General features: G+C 42.1%; 1 protein-coding gene across 2 annotated transcripts in view; it reads left to right on the top strand.

Annotated features, from left to right (window-relative positions):
* Nucleotides 1-23,600, top strand: part of fat1a (FAT atypical cadherin 1a) — a 74,413-nt gene that overhangs the window by 19,385 nt on the left and 31,428 nt on the right. For both annotated transcript variants that reach the window (XM_008282081.1, XM_008282080.1), the window contains exons 4-7: nucleotides 10,068-10,129; nucleotides 14,879-15,208; nucleotides 16,161-16,377; nucleotides 18,340-18,479. In XM_008282081.1, the coding sequence (XP_008280303.1) occupies nucleotides 10,068-10,129; nucleotides 14,879-15,208; nucleotides 16,161-16,377; nucleotides 18,340-18,479 (749 nt within the window). The remainder of the gene's footprint in view (nucleotides 1-10,067; nucleotides 10,130-14,878; nucleotides 15,209-16,160; nucleotides 16,378-18,339; nucleotides 18,480-23,600) is intronic.

The following is a 23,600-nucleotide window of genomic DNA, read 5'->3' as shown; positions in this document are numbered from 1 at the left end:
GCTTCTTGTTGAATTCAGGGTCACACAGAAGAATTTGTCTAGATTTTGTGCTGTAACGACACATTTACAAAATCAAACAAAGCATAGCAGTTAGCGTAAATAACATTTGCAGTAATTAGATAATTAAAATTCTGACTCTGTCTTTGAAAGGTCCCGTCACTGAGTTAGTTGAACCTAGCTTACACACAGGCCTCTTATTGCTGTGAATGCAAGTGATCATTAAACTGAAATGAGGAATGGGCAGTGAAGCAGTTGCTCCAGTTTGTCCTCACTGCCGTGTGTGGTCCTGTTTCCCAAGGTAGTCGCATCAACAAACTGGAGTTATTTTTGTTGGAAGTGGCAATGTGAATTTTCTGACCAAATAAGGATTCCTCATGTAGCGTGCCTCCCGAGCAAGGCCCACGGTAACGCCGGGCACTCCCCTATGCACAGGAAGAGAGAGAGAAAATAAATGATAAAGAAAAAAAAGAATAACTTTAGGTATGCACACATATGAGTGGATGTTTTGTCTGCGTGCATGAGAAGATCAGCGAACGCACGCTGATAACAAGTCTGGGATCCTGAAAAAAAAAGGCTGCAGGGAAATTACCATGCAACAAATAAGTCATAAATAACACAGTTTAAATAACACTGGCTGATAGGTGGAGGGAAGATCTTGCAGTTGTTTATGTGTTACGTATATCCCAGTTTCCTCCTTATACTCAGTGGCAGCACAGAAGCAGCACGTCTTGAACCGAGTTGCATCACGTTTCGGTCTTTCGTTTTGCTGCAAGACTGTATGTATTAATTTTTCTTTCCTTCTTGCCTGCTGAGGATGACCTTCTACTTCTGCTGAATTCTTCTTAAATAATTTCTGATTGAAGCCCAGATGCTGTTGTTTCTGGATGTTCACAAATGCCCGTGGTAAACTTACAGTTCATCACTTATTCAGCAGTCGAATAAAGTCTTCTCTGCCCACATATCTGTAGTGAATATTTCCTACTGCAAGAAGTGCACGATATTTATGAAGCTCATGGTCATGTCCACTGTGGGCAGAACCTCCTTACAGTAAAACTGGCCGTATCTTCATGTGTTTCTTTCTTCTGCCCGTCAGAAGCGCTCGCTGAACATGAAAATGGTTACACTGAAGCATAAGGATAAGGCCCGTTCATGCATATCAAAGCATGTTAAAACTTTTATTAGCGGGACACTAGAGCCCTTCGCATAAGGTTCAACAAAGAGTGGTTACTTCATTTAATCACTGCTCTTGTTGCTTTGATTTTTTTTTTTCTTTCCCTTCTTTGTTTTTGAAGATTGCGGCACTGAGTGGAGGTAGAGAGGTGGGTGGGGAGAGAAAACAAGAGGAAACAGGCTTCCAAGTGTAGCCAGAGAAGACAGCGAGAGCTTTTTAAAAAGAGAGACGTTTTTTTTGTTTGTTTGTTTGTTTTTTTAGCACGGAAATGATTGCAAATTATTTGTTGCAATCGGAGGTATTGAGCATGTTCAAAATAACCTGATATCTGTCCATTTTATCAACTCAGTATGACATTCTCACCGCATATTACAGGTTTTTGAAAATGTTTAAATTTACAGCACGCAAGTCTCTGTAATTACACGTTCTAAAATTGCGTTGGAAGCAAAGGCCCTGTCTTGGCATATCTACAAAGCTCTACAAAGGGGTGGGAAAAAGGAAAAGGCCTATGTTTTTTGTGTGGGTTTTGAAACTTCATAGGCATGTGTTCCAAACTAACTAGCTAGCGCTCCGTCGCGGGCTACGGCTATATGCTGCTACCAAGCAGCCAGTTCAGCTCCAAGCATATATGAAGACTTTACTTGACGCCTTGGGTGGCGTTGGTTTGCCCTTTTTCCACACAGACCCACAGTGGCTCAGTAAAGCCCAGGATGAAAGGCTTAGGACTGCTTTATTTCTGCCAAGTAAACAAGTCCTGCTGTTTTGGATGTTCCCTGACTTTAGCTTGTCATTAAAGTGCAAGGCCAGCTCTTCTCTTCAGCAGACACTATTGCAATCCCAATGTCTGAAAGCTTAGAACTTAGCTGCTTGATATAGCCTTGCTTCTGGAGGGATTGGAAAAAGGGGAGAGAAGAACTAGGCAGATCCATACAGGAGGAGGGAGGATTGTGCCAGTCAGCTAGATATGAATTATGTGTTCTATATCAGTGTGAGATCAGTGAATTTGAATAATGCTGTATGGCTCTAAAAATTTTAAAAGACGAACCAGTTGTCTGGTGGCACAGATCTTATCCCACCCACAGACAGACAACGATGGCAAACCAAACGCAGCATGGTGAGAAACGTGGAGGAAAAGAAGCAGGACTGGGATTTTTGTGGCTCATTTGATCAAAGCGGCGTTTTTTTCTACTGTGAACTGATCGTGTTCCTTTTTATTCTTCCTGTATATTTTGAAGAGTTGTTCTCTTCTGTCTTTATAGGTAAGAAGATTTAAATTTCCTTGGCAGTGAATCATGGGCTTGTTGCTAACGGATCACAACAGGAAGTAGGCCAGATCCATGTGTGTTAATGTATTGAGGAGCAATCACGAGTTGTTTATTATTTGGGCTGTAAATTTAGAATAATGATGCTTGGTCCACGCATAAAGCACCTGAGACAGCCGGCCCACCGGTTGTCTAGTTTCATTTTCTCATGATAAAGGAGGTGTCAGCGCTCCGAGCTAGTTCATTTGAGGTTGTTGACATGCGTTGCCCACCTTTTCTGTGGGAGAGCGAGCCGTGTTCATTACCTGGTGAATCACTCTCTCTTTTTCTCTGAAACGCTTCGGCTGTGCAATGAATCCGTGGACTTTGAACCAGAGGCCTTGTGCCAGAACATGCATGTGTTAGGAACGAGCAGCCAAGCAGAACATGTAGTCAGAACACGCACACACACACAGAGGAAGTTTTCCATATTTAAGTCAAGGAGAGAGAGCTGGAGCAAAGATCGCCCACGATAGCTATCTTATCTCGCTCAATGCTCATTACTCTACTTCCTGTTGCACCTCCAGCACACTGCGTTCTCTGTGTAGTATTAGTACGTAAAGCTTCTCTAATTGCCCCAGCGTTGTTCACTGACACCGTAGAGCAGATGATCATTTGTCTACGTTGACGTGACACGTGAGATTTCTAAAAGCACCCGAGGCCCGTTGAAATCTCCACCCTGTAATAACTGCAGCTATCTGTGTTCGTCACCCGACGGTGGTGCAGTTACAGCTGACCTGAGCGTGTCTCTAATAGGATGTAACTGTCTGCACACGATTGTTTTTGCCCTTTAATGGCAGCTTTCATTCCAGCGGTTACGCCCGTATGAAAAAAGATACACTCAGGTGAATTCTTGTTGTCGTACTAAACCATTTTAGCCCTTCCCTGTTCTTCGCCTGCAGCCAGCAGCTCATTGTCTTCAATTTAAAAAGAGAGAATGCTGCTGGTTTTGCTCTGGCAAGCTTGGATTCCTTCGACAGATTTTATGTGCATTTTTTTTTTCCCATCCTCGGGGTTGAATGTAAAGGTAAGGGAAGCAGCCTGTGGGATTTGCAGCGAGGAATCATCTACTTTTTGTGCTGCTCATATCCACTTTCAGAAACGCCTTCTCTGTTTGAGAGAGAAAATACACACACACACACACACACACATGCAGACACACACATACTGTTATCAGTGGTTTACCAAAGCCCCAACCACCATCAGGGGAAGTGAGATAGGAAATGGATACTTCCAACAACTTCCTGATGTTTCCGGTGATTTTGAGGGCAAACAATTGTCACAGCTTTCAAAAGAGATTATGAGAAGAAAACGTGGCAATGAGAAATGGCTGATTTTCCTCTTAAAAACTTCAAAGAGTGGCCGTGGTGACTCGGTGGGCTCAGATTAAGTTTAATCATGGTATCTTTGAAACAAATCCAACCTGAAACCTTTGCGGCATGATAAGTTTTAGAAATGTGGAATTCATTTTTCTTCCCAGTAATGAATACCAGAATCTTAAAATTGCCGGTTTCTAAAGTTTCGATGGAATCCTGACTAATCTCCTTGAACGCAGATTTGAAAATTGAAATTCCGTGTGCAGACTTGATATACAAGGGATGAGTAAACATTTGCTTGTCTCTCGACTTAAAAACACAACAGACAGGAGAGCTGCGATTTATTCAACTGCAAGTCGTTCTAAACAAGCTAATGCATGCCAGGTGACCAACCTCATGACCCAAAAGCCAAGAAAAATAAATAAATAAAAGAGGAACATTTGACCTATTAAGATGAACCACGGAAACTATGACAACCATTTGTGGCATGAACACAGACCACCTTTAAATTTGACCTTAATAGAAGCTGTGGTCAAGACAGCGTATTGACAAATCAGTCAACACAGAGATGCACTACCGGCACTGTTCCAAGGAGGTTGAGTGAGATAAACCAGAGCTTACAAGCGTCAGGCAACTGAGCAGAACTGAACACTGTTCCTGACATTACAGTATCACCGCGCAATCAATTTACACTGCACAGAGCTTTAGTTTGAATGTTTCATCCCCTAACAGGCTGCTGCTCATAGTTAACGTTACAAGCGAGCACTTCAGGATGAATAAATGACCGGTACCAAGGTGCAGTTAATAAACTGCTGTATGCAAATTAGTAGGCTGCTGTTACCTGTGTGATACCTTGTAAAGGCCTTGTCACATCTTAAGTTGGCAGCAAAATTAATTGGCCGGAGTCCTGAGCACGGCTCGATTCGTCTGTAAGGGACGGACGTAGTGTCATTGGAGCATCAGTTGTTTCTCACTTCGAGGCGGTTTCCACGGTGAAGCACCTCCCTCTGTTATCAGAGAACCAGGGATTACGTTAAGCAGCCCAACGTTCGCGGGGTTTTACATCATTTCAATCACGCTTTCTTAGCGAGTTAACGTCTTGGCTGGAGATTTAACCACGTAATGCTGCCCAAGAATATGCAAGTGTGCATGAGAGCAAAATCCTCCACTCGCAGTGTCATCATTTAATTTTTTCCGATACTTCTTATGATATTTCCTTCTTCCAGATTTTATGTGCACGTATCAGAATTGACATGAGTCAAAATGACCAGCTTTAGCTTCTCCATCGCTTCCAAATGTCCCATTCATTCACTCGATGCGACATTTACTTTCACAAGCATTTGGGAACCTGAGTCCCCCCTGTAGTCCCAACTCTTCCATGACGTGGCTGTGTTTTCAGATTACAAATAAGCCCTGCAGCTGTGAGGTGCTGAGATGTCTCAGTGCTAATGTAAACAGAGCGTCCCCCTTAATGCTTTTTACTCATTTTCACTAAGACCTTATGCATGTATGAATGTGTTTGCATTCGCTCACATGGCCTCTCTTGGTTGCATTCGTCAAATTCTGTGTTGCTGGACAGGATATTTATTGGACTGGACTCGTATACGGCATGCCAAGCACTGCGTTGCTTTTCAATAGAAGTGAATTGTCAGCATATCTTGTTCATTTTTGGAGATTTGTGTATTGAAAAAAATAATAAAAAAATGGACAAGCAGCTCCTTATTTTGAGGCGAGCTTCTCTTTACAGTCCCACAGTTTGGATTTCCTTGGATTTTAATGTTAGCATGCCACAGTTTGCATTTGAGAGTATTGATGGCTTCATGAGTTATGAAAATATGTTTCACGTCTTATTTTAGGCTGGAGTAGTAGACACTTATATCCTAATGACACTGAGAATATTGATGGAGTTATTTACTCTTCTCTCAAGATAAGAACTGTTACCGTTATTTTCCTCACAAGACAAAAACAATAAGTGTTTTTAAAAAAAAAAGGAATTCACATCGCTCAGTGCCAGTTCATCAACGACACTAACTATCTCAGGGACTTGAACATTTCCAGCCACTGCAGACACCCAGTACATTCCTGATGGTCTGGAGTCACAGCTAAATGTGTGTCACATAAATATGTGTGTCACTCTCGAGACTGCTAATCACAGCAGCAATGCCCGCATATGAACCAGCCCAACAATGTCCTGCACTCCTCAACTCACTTCAAGCCTCCATTTTGGAGCAGCGGTTGTAGCGCTCAAGGACATGGTTGAAAGTGCCACTGCTGCTTTGCTGTTGTTTTTCTCCCCCTCTCAAAACAGCATGGCTATATATAATTACTGTCGGCCCAGCTCAACCCACGCCTGAGGATGGCTTTGTGTGTGTGCGTGCTTTTGTGTGTGTGTGTGTGTGCGTGCGCGTGTGTTACAAAGGCTGCGGATTGGAAGTGCAGACTTGAATGGTCAGCTCTGGCTCGCTAACCAATCATTTTACAGTTTCTTAACATTTAGGTAGCAATAGCAATGTGTGCACCTTTATTGACTTGAACACTAGTGCCAGCAAAGTCCTGCACAAAAGGCCCGTTCCTGGTAAGTGTGTAGCCCTGTAGGATGAGCTTAAATAGATTCCAAAATTTTTTTGAAAAGTTTCATTTGAATTTTTTTTATTTTTTCAAAAAGTGGCAGTGGAGTTTTTTTCTGAAAGTGATATCAGCGCTCGGGCATTAGAGTGGGCGGCAAGTCCCATGGTCCGAGGTCTGGCAGCGAGCTGGCAGCGTGTCAGACACAAGTGGAACAGAAGCAAACAAAAGCATTTTAAGCCACAAAACAGCATGCATCAAAATAGCTTTACTCATCCACCGCAGATGCAGCATGTTTTTTGCATTTCTGATGTTCCCCTCGCAGACCCTGAGAAGGTTGCCGGTTTCATGCTCCATCAAAAATCTAAAATACCTTAACTTTAAAAATGTCAGAAAGCACTAAAGTTGAGCTGGTGTAAAACCGTTTTGGAGGCAGTGCCTCAAATCTTCCTTTCTGACTATTGTAGAGCTGAATTCCCTTATCAACACAAAATAGCAGCTATTTTCACAGAAGATTTAAAATAATTTAAAAAAGAAAAAATACAAAATTACCTCTCTGCTGTGAAAATGTGCTGCTTTGTCCTTTATAATAGTAAATTCAGTGTCTTCTTGTTTTGACATTTTGGCCATGACATCAGCATTTAAATGTGTCACATAAAAATATAGACCGACAAGATTTAATCAATTAACTGACATAACAATCGCAAGATTTATTTATTTATTTGGCCTTTTTACCGTTATTTGACAGGACAGTAGAGGGAGAGAGACAGGAAAGTGGGGAGAAGAATGGAGGAGGCACCTACAGCAAATAGCAATGGGCTGGATTCGAACCCACGACCGCTGTGTTGGGGACTATAGCCCCAGTACATGGGTCGCCAGCTCAACCAGTTGAGCTACAGCGGTGGTCCAACAATTGCAAGATTAATCGATAATAATAATGATTTGGTGTAAGAGTACTTACGACTGACGCGGAGCAATCTCTAGAAACAGAAGGATTAAAGACGGTTGTGACTATATGATATGACTGACAGTTGCACTCGTTGGCAGGGATCGTTGTCGCCGTGCTGCGAGGAGGTCGGCACCCTGCTACTGCCAAAGGAACAACTGTACCTAGAGGGATACCTTACCAAACACCTTGTCGATTGTGCCTCTGTGAGCAGTGAAATTTCAGCAGGGGCATAGTTCATAAAAAACATTCTGTCTGTGGGCTGCTGGAAGCTGTAGCTGTTGTTATTTTTACTTTAGCAAATAACCACAATTAAACAAGGACAAATAACTTTACAGTTCTTGTTGCTTTCTGTTTTGTTTGCCAGCTCTCATATTTTTAAAACACATTTCCCATCCCTGTATTCTAGCAGCGCTGTCAGTTGCAGAACGAGAGAGAGAGAGAGAGAGATTATATCTAAACCAAAATACACACAGTCTTTGAACATAAACAAACATAAGACAAAAGAAACCACTGATACGCTATCCGTTGTCACTAACTCATTTTCCAGCGCGCCCACTGCTGCAGCATTGAGGTGTAAAATATGTTTGTGAAATGGAAATTTGTCTTTGCAAAGCAGAGCGAAAAAAAAACAAATTTGTGTTTTCCAGAGTGGGCTTGGGATAAAGGCCAGTTGTTTCCTGATTTGATTGGGTTTGCTAATGTTGTTTTTGTTTGCTGTACAGAAGCACGGCTCGGAGTATGCAGTTTACATTACAAGCTGTCTGTTGTGATACCTTCCCCAGTCTTGATTAGGCACATGATTTGCAGAGAAATTACAAACGACGACGGTTACACTTTGTGGTTAATGTCGTCGTCAGTATTCTGCTGTAGAATACGTGCTCGGGGAGAAGAGTTACCTAACGCAGCTCGCAGGGGAGCTTAAAAACATTACCATCCATCATCTGAGGCCTTGCTGAAGCACATGAATAATTAGTCAGCGTGGCCTGTTTTGATGTGGCACAGCACAACTATTAGTTTTGATGATGGTAATCTACAGCTTGCACTCATGTAACCCATGCTGATCCTCTGCTGAGTTTTGCAGACGTCATGCAGCATGGCAAAGAGTAATCCCTGCAGACTTCACTTGTGTTGTCAGTGTTGGAATACGTTATTCATTCAGCGGGTATGGGGGGGGATGGTGCTGTGTTAACAGAGCTGGTGAAAAAGGGAAGACAGAGGCAAGTTTTCTCTTTGTTTTAAGTGAGATTTGTCAACAGTGAGCACTGTTATATATTAATGTAAAATGGAAATCGGTTGCTCATCAGTTCGTGTTAAGTGAGCAGAGCCAAAAAAAATGGGTTGCACCTTCAGGAAATGTGTTATTTATTTTTTTCTGACCAAATATCAGTAGACTTAAATCTTTGCAGCTCACTGTGAAGATTAACTAAAGCCTAAGAGGGAGTGGATAAAGAGGAGAGAGCAAAAGTGCCTCGCTTATGTGCCTCAATCGCAGCGCTCGGGACGGCTATTTCAGGGCCTGTAAGTTGTGGCCTGCTATTCTTGTTGCAGGCATATGTGCCATTGATGGGTTTGGGTTTCGGAAATCCTTTGCTTTATGCTAATCAGGCACAGTGTGGCAAGCAGACAGCTCTGGTGCGGTTGGAGTTGGCATGTCTACTCTACACTCAGTGTCTCTGCAAAGTTGCAATTACATTGGGAGTGAGAAGAGAATGCTGCCTATAATGTAGCCGTACCCTCCCCCCTCTTTCCTCCTCTTTTCTTCCCTTGTTTGCGAATTTGAATCAAAATTGGATTAGCCCAAAACTCCCATCTTTCTGCTTGTTTTATTTTTACTTTTGTCAAAGCCTGGCTTAACGAAGTTCCCCCTGCGTGATTGATGTCACACGACATCAGTCATCCAACTTAAACTGAATGATAGAGCTCAAGAAGACGTTTGAAACACTCCAACTAGCAGGAGGGCCTTTTTCTGAAGTTTCTTTTTCTCTGTTACTAAAAGTGCTCGGAGCTGCGGGTGATGTCTGACTGGCTGTCTATTTATTCAGCTTGTGGAAAAACTAAAAGTAGGGTGTCAAGGCTATGCTGCTGTTTGGGCGCTATTTGCAGATCTTTGTGATATTTCACATATGTAAGGCAGTATAGTGGGCTGTCTGGCAACTGGGGAGACCAGGAACAGGCAAGACCACAGGGAGAGCACTCCTCCAGATCCTTAACTCATGGGTGACTGATGTGATAACCAGCAGGGTTCACATTATGTCACCCAACAGTGAGGGACTGGATTGTTTTTTGTCTTGTTGCTTTGCTTTGTACCATCTCAGGATTAGAAGTTTGTCTTTTTTTTTGTCATTTAAAAGGGGAACAAAATGTATGATTGAGGGTTTAAAGAAAATAAATCTGGTAACTATTCAGGCTTGTCTATGCAAAGATCTCTTCAGTTGTGTCGATCAAGAATCGTCACCAAGATATATGCTGAGCAGAATATTTTATAAATTAAAAATAAACTTTTCATTGCATTTCAGACAGACAGACAGTCTACTGGGTTACAAACAGTAAGATTACGAAACTGTAACGTGTCTAAAACATGAATGCAATTAGCTAATAGGTTGATAATAAGCAAATAAGTCTAATATTTTTGTTTGGGGGCCTTTAGTTTGATATTTCCTGATTGTTTTACTAAAATTACAAAATAGAAAGCAATGTAAACACAACTTTGCTTGATTATTTCTTGATATATTTTCCCTTTTATTAATACTGATTGTCTTCCACAGGTCTGGTTACAACCACTTCAAGGAAGCTGGACAGAGAGCAACAGGATGAGCACATCCTCGAGGTGAGCGCTTTATTTTCACTGATTTCCGGCTCTACAGAAACGAGCTTCTTTGTGAAAATGAATTTGCAGCGTGGTAATCATTCAGTGCCAACATGTTCAGTTCCAAACTTTTGAAAAAATGGAACTGGGAATATTCCATTTCTGAGGTCGGACATTCCAACCATCTTGGCCCGGTGCCACGTCTTTGCCAACAAAAAAACGTCTTCTTCTATTTGCAAGAAAGGTCGGAATAATTTCTCCTTGTACTGATTTCCGGATGGGGTAGGAGGGGGGGAGATGGGAGGCGCGTGGGAGATCCTGGTGACTGTTCCTTTGTTCTTTCCCACTGTTCCGTCTCGTGGATGGAGCAAGCTGGGACAGGAAACTGCTGTCAAACCAACGGGCCAACGTCTAAACTTGCGGGTTTTAATTGAGCTCGGCTATGCGCTTTTCTGATGCTTCACTCCCTCTCTGTCGCCACAGAACCAAGGTTGATAATAGCTGTTTTTTAATTGTGTTTCCGGTGCTGACGGGGAGCAGATTGGACGCCTTTTAATTATTGTTAGAAGCTACACAATTCAGTGATCTCTGGGTGACAGTTAATGCTGGTGCATCTGGTGCCAGAGCAGCGTCGTATTTCATACTCTGATTGTACATTCCTCTGCACTAATTGCATTACAGGACTGGGAGTAAATGATAGGGATAAAAATAGGGAATAAGGGAGGACTGTTTTTCTACAGGGAAATGCCTAGCTGATGACTGACACTGAACGTTAGGGAGATATTTTGTACTGTATGCGTTCAATTTGGGAAGAATATAAGACATCAGGGTCAGAAACCAAACCATCCAGGGGTTTGCTGCAGAACTTAGAATTGCTTCTTCCAACATGTGGGTAAAAGCTGTCGAATTACAAAGTTGGAGTTGGCGTCTGATGCTCTTTGTGTCTGTGAAAAGAAAAAGAAAAAGCTCTTCCCTCCTAAGCTGAGTTTGTGAATGTTGTTCATTTTTCTCTTTTGACAAAATGCCTCCAGACAGAAATTTAATAACCACATTAAATACTCAGCTCAAACTATTCTCGGCTTTAATGTTAAGCCAAATTCATCGCTTCTATTCTCTTCATGCTAATATTCCTGTTTTTCTTTGTAATGTTTATTACCGAGCTTTAATCAGACACTTGGATTGCTCTGCATAAAGAGACAGACAATTTCAGGAAAAATAAGTAATCAAAAGTGTTTCTTGGGCTTTTAATTTGAATATGAGTTGGACTGACAGTTTGCTGCGAGTTACTTTTTACCTAAACACGTAGAAAGCGGGTGAGTGAACACAGCCTTAAAGGAAGTGTGCAACCATGGCAACTTGAGAAGTTTGTGCGTGATGGTCACAGGTTATTGGGATTTCAGCAGGAAGCTCTTTATTGGGCTGCACAGTCGTGGAGATGCACGGATCCTTAAAGTCTACAATTTGGCACTTTGGCGCAAGCCAAGCAAATCAAATTGAAGTCCTAACTTGTGCTGAAGTTTTTGTGCTAGCTTGTTGTAGGAGAAAGAAATGGAACATGTGGGGCCATGTGGAACATGTGGAGCAATTAGGGTGGGGGCTGTGTCAGCATTGTTTGCACCAAATGCCAAGAAGAGGTGGAGGGAGCACAGGGGGCCTTCAGCTTTTATGATGAGATGGATGGGGGTTGGTAGTCGTCGTGTGCCTGTGTGTGAAAGACAGAGAGAGAGCTAAAAGCAGAAAGGCAGTGGGGGAATTTGAGAAAAGGCAAAGCTGCTCTTGATGGGCTGAGTGTGGGCTCTAGCGGCAGGATCAGAGGCCTTCGTCCGTGCAGGGAGGGGGGTGGGTAAATAGCAAAAGTGGGACATGCCAGGACATGCTGAGGATTCAGGCCTGGGAGTGTAGAGAGCACATTGTAACGTAAGAGCAGAGGTGAATGGACTGTTCGCATCTGTTGCCTGGAGCCGATCCCAGCATGCAGTCTGACCTAAAAATATTAGATCCTGCCCAGTCCACTTTTTCTGATTAATCGGTATGTGTATAAAATGTCAGGCAAATACTAGCAAATCAGCATGGTGCCTTTTCAAAGCCTGTCAGTTAAAAATAGCACACATTTTCAGACAATGCCCAGCTCCTCTGGCACTGCGCAGTGCTGTCTCATCACAAAGTGGAGAAGGTGTGATTGTTGGAGCCTCGGAGTCGGGTCCTGACTACATGCAGTTTGGACATAGCATAAATCCAGCTTACAGACTGGGAAAATTAGACTGATGAAAGATTAAAAATGGAGGCTGACATTTGTCAGATTTTTCCCATGTGGTGATTTAATACAGTCATCCAGTTGTTCTTTGTATTCACATACACATCTGGCCTTGGCGCCCGTTTGTTTGAGAAAAACTAGTGTGGAAGAGAGTTTATCTGGTTGAAAGAAAGCTCCAGATTTCCTCAGAAGGTTATTACAGTAGGCATTATTATGCACAAAGAGAGACAGTTGCACTATGTAAGCTTTACAATTTGTACACATCTACTGACAGCAGCTTCACTTATCCATGTCCTGTATTAGGGACAAGCACAATACATATACTATTTTCAGTTATAGCTGCTAACTTAAATCCTTTACACAGTTTATTCTTTTCAGATAATTTGAACTTGCATTGAAAACATTATTACCACATCGCTCATATTTGGTCAGTGAGATATATCTCAAAAGTCTCACAACACGTAGATAATCAGAATATAATGGGTTTTCTCAGTTTGCGGCTTCACAGCAGTGCGGCACTGATGCAGTGACACTCACTCCCTCTGGTGTAACTTCTCTGTCTTTTGTGTGGTTTGCCCAATTATCACACAAAGGCTTTTGATGAAAATGTTCCAAAGAGATTCACATGGTGATGGATAGCTGGGTGGCTGCACTGTGCAAGCACACAGTCACACTCATAGCAGTGTTGATGAGGTGCAGAGCCGAGGCGCCAAACTTAATTTCAACACTCGATGCGACACCGAACGTAAGCAAAGAAACTCTTCAAACTATTTTAGAATATGGGATACCAGGCACTTAGCTGCAGCCAAACAACTCGTGTGATCATAATGGAACTCTCCATTACACGGCACAGGATATCATTCCTTAGAGGGACATTCACACTCAGGTTCCATGTCATCCCATTTAATTAATTCTGCCCATGTGAACAGCACGGACAGCTGCACACACTGCGAGAAAAACAAAAACACATTACTTTTGTAATTGAAACTATGGCTCCAAATGGCGTTCGCCCGGCCCTGGACTCCCTCACTGTTTTTAGTGAAGTACTTAGCAGATGGTTTTAAATGACTGTGACATTTGTTCCGCCCTTCTACAGTATTTTGCCGCTTGAAGCGAGAAACGCTCACATCTCTGCCAGCGCTCAGACGCGCCACCCTTGAGCCCATTTTTCTGGGACTCAATAAAAAATTGTGTTTGTTTAGGTCAGCCTGTGGCTCTTTCCTTTGAGATTAAGCTCCTTAGATTGTGCACTCCGATGTGATGTGTTGTTAAACTGTGGCACAAATTACAAAGTCTCAGCATGCTACCAGTAACACTCAATGTCATGACTTAAATTAAAGCCCCATTAGTGATGCAGTTGTTTGACACTGTCTTTTATTGTGAGTACTTCTGGAGTTAAAAAAAAAAAAAAGAAGCCTGCAGCCCTTAGTTGAGAGCATTAAGTCTTAATGTTTGTTAGCAGTTCAGCATCTTTGTGTGCAAGCTTGACACGGAGCAGCGGAGTCAGTGCAGCTGCTGCTGGTGGACTGAATAGGTGCAGCTAATTAAAAATAATTAGCTATGGTGTGTTGTTCGTATCCCAGCCATACAAGCTGCTGCTATCATGATTACAGGCAAATACATTTCTTTTTTCAGATCAAGGAAGTTTTCAGATGAAACAAATCATGTTCACCCAAATTTGTCAACTCCAGCCAGCAGCTCTCCAGCAGATTCAGCATTTAAAATACAAAACGCCTTGTTCCTGTTGTAATTGTTGCTTAATTAGTAATCTAAACATTTTTTATATTCGTACAACGAAGAGACCAAACTGTCATTCCAGTCGTGCACTCTGTGTCTCTCTCTTCCCATGCATAAAATCCAATTTAGTCCTTCTCTGTTGCAGATATAAAGGTTAGTATTTATTGGACGGGTTATTGTTTTGTGTAACAACATCACACGTTTTTTTTTGTCAGTTAAGAAGCGTGCTCTTTGGTGTACTTTGTGACTGTTTGACTTGATTGTTACGCTAACTTCTCTCCAGCGATAGAAGAATGCAGAGCAGCCTGGTGCGGTTGTGTATTTGTGTTTTTAAGTGAAAAATGTGTTTAAGAAAAGACCTCCTGACAGCAAATCTCAGAGGGAATTGCCTTTAATTTTGGCCGCCTTAACTCTCTGAGAAAGGAGTGGAATGAAAGGATGATGAAGGAAAAAAGCATGCTTCCCTTTTTCATCTTTGCTTTGATTAATTTTCGGCTCTGGCATGATGGATTTCTAACACAGTGTCTTGATCTTTACGAAAAATTCCCAGGATAGTTGTGCATAATGTTTAGTAATATTGCTGACATTATTCGCTGCGTCTGGTTTTCAAACTATGAAGGTTAAGGAACACAACAGGGGCATTGTGACTTGATGAGATAAGAGTTATTGAATGTGATTTAAAGTTCACTACACCAGATAATACTTGCTTCCTTGTTGCCAGCTCTAAACCTTTCACTCGATATACTTCTTGGTCTAAAGTCTTCATTCTGTCTCCTCAGATCACCATCACCGACCACGGCGTTCCCGCTAAGTCCACCACTGTCCGCGTCATCGTCCAGGTCCTCGATGAGAACGACAACAGGCCATTGTTCCTGGAGAAAATCTACAAGATCCAACTCCCTGAGCGGGAGAGGCCAGAGAGAGAGAGAGCCATGAAGAGAGACCCGGTGTATCGGGTAATTGCATCAGACCGCGACGAGGGACCAAATTCAGAGATCTCTTACAGCATCGAGGAAGGAGACGAACACGGAAAGTTTTTTATCGAGCCCAAGACGGGCCTGGTGTCGTCCAAGAAGTTCTCCTCCGCCGGAGAATACGACATTCTCACAGTGAGTATCTAATCCCAGGGCTTCACGCTGCCCTCGGTCTAAGAGTCTCTCAGTGAGCAGTACATTTTTACAACAGATGCTTGTTTATTGTTTTACTGTTTCATTCGCCTCATCCTCTCAAGTTTTCTATCCCCCTTGGTTCTCTATCCTCCCTGTTTTCAGCTTTGGTATTTAAAAATGCAGTGGAAGTGTGTGTAAGAGAGACCAAATGCAAATTGTTCCATGTGCATCCTCTTCGATTACAAGTGTAGAGGAAAATCGTTTGCCAGAACTCCATATTTTAGAGAGCATGCTGCAACCACCAGTCAACACGGATGTATATTTGCTATTTATGTTTATTTTTTTGCTATGCTCTTACTGCTGCTGCGCTTTGTTTCTCCAGAGCCAAATTTATCAGCCATTGACGTGACATTACACTTCAGCTTTTTCCTTTTTTATAGTGTTACAGCATTATGCATGTTGTTTTGTTGAAGGGTATCTTGGGATAACTGGGAAATAAATGTGTTATGTGTGTGAAAATCAATGCTATCTGTCAATCTTCCACCTGTAAGTAACTCTCATTTAGTCATCGCAGTTGGCTGTCAAAATAGCTGTGATACATTTACTGGTGGTACTTAACGCTGTTTTCTTGAGTTATAGTGATTTGTCTCCAGATTTATGTCTCCAAAAGTTGTGTTCCTGCTGCAAGATGATATTGCGAAACACGGTTTACAGTGCAGCACGCTAAAGTCCGTACAAACGGTCGAATCACAAAAGAAGACCACACAAAAGGTGTTTTGTTATTCAGAACTCCTGCCAATGTGGACAACTCAGAGTACAGAAATTCTTTTACAATTCACTTTTGAAGAGTTTCAGGGAGATGATCAGTTAGAGAGCTGTGCAAAAGCTCATTTGCAACATAAGCGTTGCGTAACACTGCATGACAGACTTTCATTCCCTGCCTCTCTCTTAGATTAAAGCCGTTGACAATGGACGTCCTCAGAAATCCTCCTCTTGTCGTCTGCACATCGAGTGGATTCCAAAACCAGAAGTGCCAGCCGACGCAGCTCCGCTGCTTTTTGAGGAGTCCCCCTTCACCTTTTCTGTAATGGAAAGCGACCCTGTGGCTCACATGGTGGGCGTTGTTGCCACTGAATCATCTGATGTTCCCGTGTGGTTTGAAATTACAGGTACTGCCTCTTTTACATGCATATCTGTCACTGTGTGCATGCGTGCTGAATAAATGCTTAATGTCATGGTATTGCTTTGTAGGTAGAAAACACTTTTGGACTAACAGAGTTTTTGTGTCTGTTACGGCTGGGCATATGGAACAGTACTTAGAAGAAGACAAAATATATTTTATAGCTCCACGTTGTTGTCATATGTTGTGTGAAAGTCAAATATAAACAGCTTATCACTTCCTTAACCATTTTAGCTGCCTTAGACATAAATCCAGTAATAAGTTTACATATTTGCCCAAAATTAAAAATATCATCCCATAGAAATGTATAATACTGCAAATAGAACATATGAAGCTGCACAAGGCAGAAAAACAGATGAGACAAGAGTAATTAGCCAAAACTAAAACTGCTGTTTTCTAGAGTTGTAATTGTTTGTTAACAAGCATCTTGGTAAATCATTTTTTTAAATTTCACATTTGCTAAATGAGGCTGTAGCAGATTCCAGTCACGATGGAAATAAACACTTTATGTTAGTTAAATTCATGTTAATCCTGAGTATCTGTACTCAACAGGAATGAATTTATGTTGGTGTGGTGACACCAATATGCTATATATACTAAAAGTAGACAGGCAGAGACATGCAAAACAAACCCCACTAACTGTGGACTGTAAATAACCCAAATGAAACCAACAAAAAACAGAAAGAAAGTTACAAACATGTTCTTCCCTGGAAACTGGATCTTTTGTAAGGTCTATGGCCGTTGTGCCGTTTAAATCATCCTAAACAGGCTCAAAATGAAAGTATTATATCCTCTATCTTTTCTGCAGTTTACATGCCAGTCTGAAAACTTAAAGCCATCTTTCTCAATTTTACTGCTTGTGCAGTTACTGCTCTCCGCCTTTATGGAGCAGTTGAGATAACAGAATTGTATCATGAATCAGTAGGTCAGTATCAATAAATACTGGTACTTTTCTTGAGGTTTTTTGTGTGCGGCAGTCGAGCTGCAGTATATTTCCTTACAATTTTAACTGCCAACTATGTTTTGAAGTGTTAAAACATAATTCCTCCCTTCCTAAAGTATGTGCTTTTACTTACAGTAGACACTGTGTGCATGAGAAGATTTCAAAAGACTCCTTTTAGAAATGTTTGCCTCCTCACCCTTCCTCCCAGCCTGTCTTCCCTCTAATCAATGTCTGACTGACACGTCTCTTTTCTTCTCTTCTTCCCTGTGCTCTTTTACTGCTTTCCTCTTTTCTCTGGAATGTTCTGTTTGGTTGGATTTTTGCAAGACGGCATAGAGGATACTGAGATGTTTTACATCCTTCAGATGGCTTGTGACCACAACTGTACAGCAGAAGGTAGCTGCTGGGATCTCCTAATAGGCTGTGCTGTGTTAAGAGATCATCCTACATTGTGTGTTGGTGCTGCCTGTTGGCTGTGGTTGACTGTACTGTGCCACAGGATGGATGTTGTGCTACATTTTCCCCCTTAAACCTGTGACCTGATTGGGAGTCTCATGAGGGCTGGAGAAATCTCCCTTTTGCTTGTGTGAATTAGAGCTCCAATATGTATTATCCACTGTTGAATGATTTATCCTTGAGAGATCAGAATCCTTTCATTCACTGTGCATTGTGTTGTGACACGTTCATCACCTCGCCCTTGTGCAACCATGCTATAGGTGTTGGAGTTAATTGCATGAAATAGCTGTTATACAGACGTTTTTTTTGTTTTTTTTTGATAAACAACAAATCTATACTGATAGCTAATGACACAAATGTAATGATACATTAGTGTGTCTGTTCATTACAATCTTCGACATCAGCAGAGCAGAAAATTGATGTGTACATGTCCATCTCAGTGACCCTATTTATTGTTTGTGCAACCTTGCTACATGCACACAATGAATTAATGATTTGTCTCTAATCTGTTGCCTTTCCTTATTGTGTGTACAAAAAAAAAATATTCCACAGGTGGTAATTATGACAGCCGCTTTGACGTGGGCAAGGCCAGCGGAACCTTGATTGTAGCGCGGCCCCTGGACGCTGAGCAGAAATCAAATTACAACCTGACGGTGGAAGCCACAGATGGGACACGAACTGTCAGCACCCAGGTAATTGAAACACTAATGAAACGGTTGGAGGCTGATGAGGCAGTTGTCATGGTTCTGTTTTCCTCGTGTGAGAAATAGCAGGAGTAAAGAGAGGGGTAATGAGTGAAGCAGTGGCCAAACTGTTCCTATTGTTGGGATGTGCTGATGTTGTGACGCTATCATCGGTCTCAACCGGCCAGTAAAAAATGGCACTTTAAATATTTGAGTTCTGTTCCTACATGACCTGTTTTCTAACTGTATAAAGCCGGCTTGAAAAAATAAAAAAAAAGGACAGATAATACAACTAATATGATATGATAAGAATTTGGAGATCTGCTTATATCGTCTGGTGCTGCCTGTGATGTGTATTTGAGTTGTGTTTTTCATTAGATTTACTGCATTTTCACATCAGCACACGAGATACGGAGACACATCTTTGAGTTAAAAAGTTTAAAAGTTTGACATGTTGGGAAATATGCTTGACTTTCTTAGCGAGAGTTAGATAAGAGAAGTGATAACGCTTTAATAACTGCTCAGAATCTGCAGCCAGCACGTCTAAAAAAAACTCACAACACGTTATAGTTCATTTGTTTAATCTGTGCAAAAACTAAAGTGCAGAAATGACAGGTTGTAGCTTCACGAGGGTTATGTGTGAGCCTCTTTTTCTTGGCTAGGCTCACCGACTTCTTGGAGTCTTCGCTGGTAGCCTAGCAACTTCATGGCAAGGATAAGAGTCCAAGACTGTAGAGGTGCGAGTACGAGCACTTTCACCCTTTGACAGAATCAGGCTAGCTGTTTGTAGTCTTCATATTGAGCCAAGCTAACCATGTCATTGCTGTAGATTCTTCTTCACTGTGCAAATACAAGAGTGGTATCGATCTTCTCTTCCAAACCGTCTAAGAAAGCAAATAAGTGTGGGCTCAAGAACAAAGAAAAAAATCTATAGTGGCTTAAGAATGACATTTTTTGAAATACCTTTTCCAACCGTCATACGGGTCGTCAGTGCTCCTTCCTCTCCTGCTCACTCCCATCTCAGTTGAGCGCTCGGCTACAGGAAACTTCCATTGTCTCATTCCTGATGCGGAGCTGCCATGATGATGGTGCCGTCTCGCCAAAGTGTACATTCTTGAGCCCCCCTCAGCTCCTCCCCTCTGCTGTGTCTCTCCCTGATCCTGTGAACCTTCTCTTACTTTTTCTCTGGGTGGAACAGATTGGATCGGGCCTTTTATGAATAGACCAAATTACTAAATATGGAATAGATATGTTGCTCCACAGCTGATACCGAAGCTGAACTGCCACGATAAAGGCGTCTAAGCTCGCGTGCAGCCTTTGGTTTTTGTTCACGTGGTCATGCCTTGTCCATGAGATTTTCAACATTTTTACATGGTAGTTTGGGTCATATGGGATCGGCGGCATTCAAAATGTTTTGTCCTTTGTCCTCAAAGGGGAGCTTCAGAGAACTGTAGCTGGAAAAGAATCTATTTGTTGTCACTCCGTATGAATAAAGCCTTTCATCATCTGGCTGCTGTGCTCCACTGAGCCTCGCATGAAGCGCCGCCTTCGCTGGCATTTCGCAGCTCATCCGCGGAAGCAGCACGTCCCATAGTTTAGTGCAGAACCTTCAAAAAACAGCCAGAGAGTTCTTATTTTCTCAGTCATGATCTTCTCTTCCTGTAAAGCGCTTTCTTAAAAGCCCTGGCAACAGACACTTATTTAAAAGCCTCTCAGCAATACTGCATGCAGTGACATTTTAAGTCAAATTAATCACATGCAAAGGTTAACCTATTCAAAATGTCTAATTTTCAGTGCAAGCTTGATTTTCAGTGGGACTGGCTGTACGTGCAACCCTCTTACACTTTTTTTCTATAATTGTTCTGTATAATTGTGTTACTCCCGAGCACTCCCACAGACAAACGGTGAAATGTTTTGAAACTTACACTGATGTGAAGACAGTTTTTATGAGGTTTTCATCAGCCTTTACTGAAATTACATCTGGAAACATACACAGCAAATGTTGATTTCTTGGCGCTGATCTTCTTACATTTTTTTTTTTCCACCTGCATACTGACAATTATCTGTACAGATCACAGTGACAGTGTGATAGAAAACTTTAAAGGGCTGCTGGATGATGAGCATTCTGAATATTCGTTCATCCACCTGCAGTTTTCTGTATTAGACTGAAATAGGTCAAAGAAGCATCATTTGTATATCAGATGGATTTTATTGACTGCAACAGCGGACCTGTTGAAGCTGTCTGCAGGTTGTTAATGTGCATATTTTTTGTACATATCATTAGAGCTCTGACTGATCTGCTCCCTTGCAGATGAATGCTGGCGCGTATTATATTGTGTGCCCAGCTGACCACTGTAGGTCAGCTGTTTTCTGTCGAGGGAACGGATTTGCTGAATTTGTATGCTCTATAAACCACACTTTGTGATGTAGGCCAGCTGCTTGGGATATTCTGACAGCCTAATGGTGACTGAAAGAGGCCTACAGTATTTGCAGAGACCGTAATAATTACCCAGATTTGGTTGGCTACCAGTAAACACATCTCTGAAAGTGAATCAGAGATCACATTCTACAAAAAAAAAAAAAAAAAAAAAGAACCGTGAAAAATCCAAAACTTGTGCTGGCCTCGGTGGCTTTCATGTTTTCAATATCAGCGTTTAGGTAAGAAGGAAGCATGTGTGTTTAGTGTAGCCTTGATACGAGCTTTATGTTTAAAAAGCAAATATACCATCGTACCCGTTGGTTGACATGCTCTCGGCAAAGCTTTGAACGTCCTGAGGATTTCAGGGAAGCCATCTGAGTGTTTTGGCTACCAACTTGTTTATTCGATAACATTGCATTGACAGTATTTGCTCTGTTAGTGAGGGATTTAACAGATACTGTCAGCACACCTCTTTCTGGGAAGTGTTTTGTGACTGTCTAAAGGATGTGTCAAATCACACTGAAATGCTTTAATTTACGTATTCACTCGTTTGCTTTTCAAGGCAGGCAGGTAATATAAAGCCCGTAGTTAATCCCCCCTGACTGTACAGTATTGGGATTAACCATCAAACACTTGGAGAAACACAGTTTTAAAACGTGTAGATTATTACATGAAAGACAAGATTATGCTGAGTAATCAATTTCCCCATCACGTGACGTACAATAAATCCTCGAAGATATAAATTCAATAGTAAAGCACATGCCAGTGAGTGGTTGATTTGATTTTTTTATTTTGTCATTGAGTATGAATCAGTTTTCTCATTGGGGACAGTGTTGTATACTTCTCAAACAACTCACACAGACTCTCACTGCAAATTAGATCCGCCCTATCACACACCTCGTGAAAGCTCAAAGTCCGACTTATCTGTTCCTCAAATCAAAGTCATGTGGATGCTGTGCTGCCAGACGAGCTGGCCTATTTTCTCTCTCCTTGGAATGTTTTTTTTTTTTTTTTCCTTTTTGTTCTTTCTCTCTCCTTCTAGCTTCCTTTGTCTTTCTTCTTGATTTTCTCTCTCCCAGTTTTTTTTTCCCAAAATCTCCACATTTATTGGCCAGGCACGCAGGGTTTATGATTATTCTGTTTGGGTAGAATATAGTGCAAACAAGAGCACTGGACCTCTGTGGGTAGTGGGCTGTGTTAATCCTGTTTTGGGAACATGTTTGAGTGCTCGGTGCCAGTGGCCTCCCTTTGCCCAGAACCTGCCACCTGGCAGGGGGGCTTCCTCTCCTACGCATGGCACAGGAGGACAATGAGCACAATGAAGGCTCCCTTGTGTCCTGTTCTGGATACCACACAAAAGGTGCTTCGTTATTCAGAAGGCACTGTTTTAAGCACACTTTAGCTCGTCACTTTTGTTCAAATTAAAGTGACACCCTATGAGGTGAAAATTGCAAATAAGTTCAAATCTGAGCTTGCTGACATTCTGGTTCAGTTGGTCGTTTTTTTTATTTTATTGTTGCGTTTTCAGTTTGACCGTTGTCGTTCTATGAAGGCGTCTCTGAAGGATCAGCTGATGTAGACAAGGGGTGCCGCATTCCAGCTCGGGCACCTCATAGCCAGGAGCTGCGCCAACAAGGCAGCCTCGGCATGCAGCCCAGCATCCCTTCCCCCATCTCAAGCTATATGACATCCTCCCTTGGCTGTGCAGAAGTACCTCAAGCTGTTCTGCTCACAATCTGTTCCTGGTCTTCTGTTTCTCATGTTATCTCAGTCCACATTACAAAGACTCTCTTTATGTCTCACTCGTAGGTGCAGTTTATTCACTCACACTTACATATTTTCTTGTTTTCAGTATCAAAGCTGACTATTGCATCAGGACTCTTTCTCACCTGGACTTTTTTTCTTTTTTTTCTTTGGTATTTTATTCTCAGTTGCATCTTTTGTTTGTTTCTTGTTTATTTCTTTCATTTTCCCCCACAACCTGTGTTTTCTAAATTTGACCATTTCCCTCAGCTTTCTTTGTTTTTTTTTTACTGTCACTTGTGTTTCTCTCTGTCATCTCACCCTCACAGCCCTTTTTTTTCCTTTAGTATCTCCATCTGTCACGTCTGTGTCTCAGTCCCAATCTTGTTCCTCCTCAGCATTCCCAGAGGAAGTCATATACAAAGACTACAGAGTTTTCGTCTACACCAGCATTTCTGCTGCAGTCAGACTGTATCACACTGCTTTGTGATGTTTGGGGGCAAAGTTCTTTGAAGTGTTGTAGAGCCGCCTTGCAAAGGGAAAGGCAAGTTTGTGTGCATACGTGGGGTGTGTGTGGGTGGGGGGTAGCCTTTTGTGTTCTTTCTAAACCATATGAAATAGTACATTGTGGGTAGATGTAGGTGCTACTGACCAGGTTCCATTCCTTTCTGCTTCTTGACAGGCCTATCGGTTCTCGCCACCTTACTCACTATTCACAAGACATGTTATCTGACGCTGGCCAGATTGAGACACATTGTAACGCCTCTTTGTGTGCATGTGTGTGGAAGTGCACATTTTATGAGCCTGTGCTGGTGTGTGTGTGTGTGTGGGAGGGTGGGTGCATCTGTGTGTGTGTAAAAGGTGGATTGTGAGACACCAGGGATCTGGTTCTATATGATGTCTGGCATGGCATGAGAAGACATGCTTGGAATGAGATAGTTTGTCACGTTGCTGAGGGTGCAACATGC

Source organism: Stegastes partitus, unplaced genomic scaffold (assembly GCF_000690725.1).
Source record: "Stegastes partitus isolate 25-593 unplaced genomic scaffold, Stegastes_partitus-1.0.2 Scaffold256, whole genome shotgun sequence".
In the NCBI taxonomy this organism is placed as follows: domain Eukaryota; kingdom Metazoa; phylum Chordata; class Actinopteri; family Pomacentridae; genus Stegastes; species Stegastes partitus.
The sequence above is the reverse complement of the archived record's forward strand: the minus strand, read 5'-3'. Positions and strand labels throughout refer to the sequence as shown.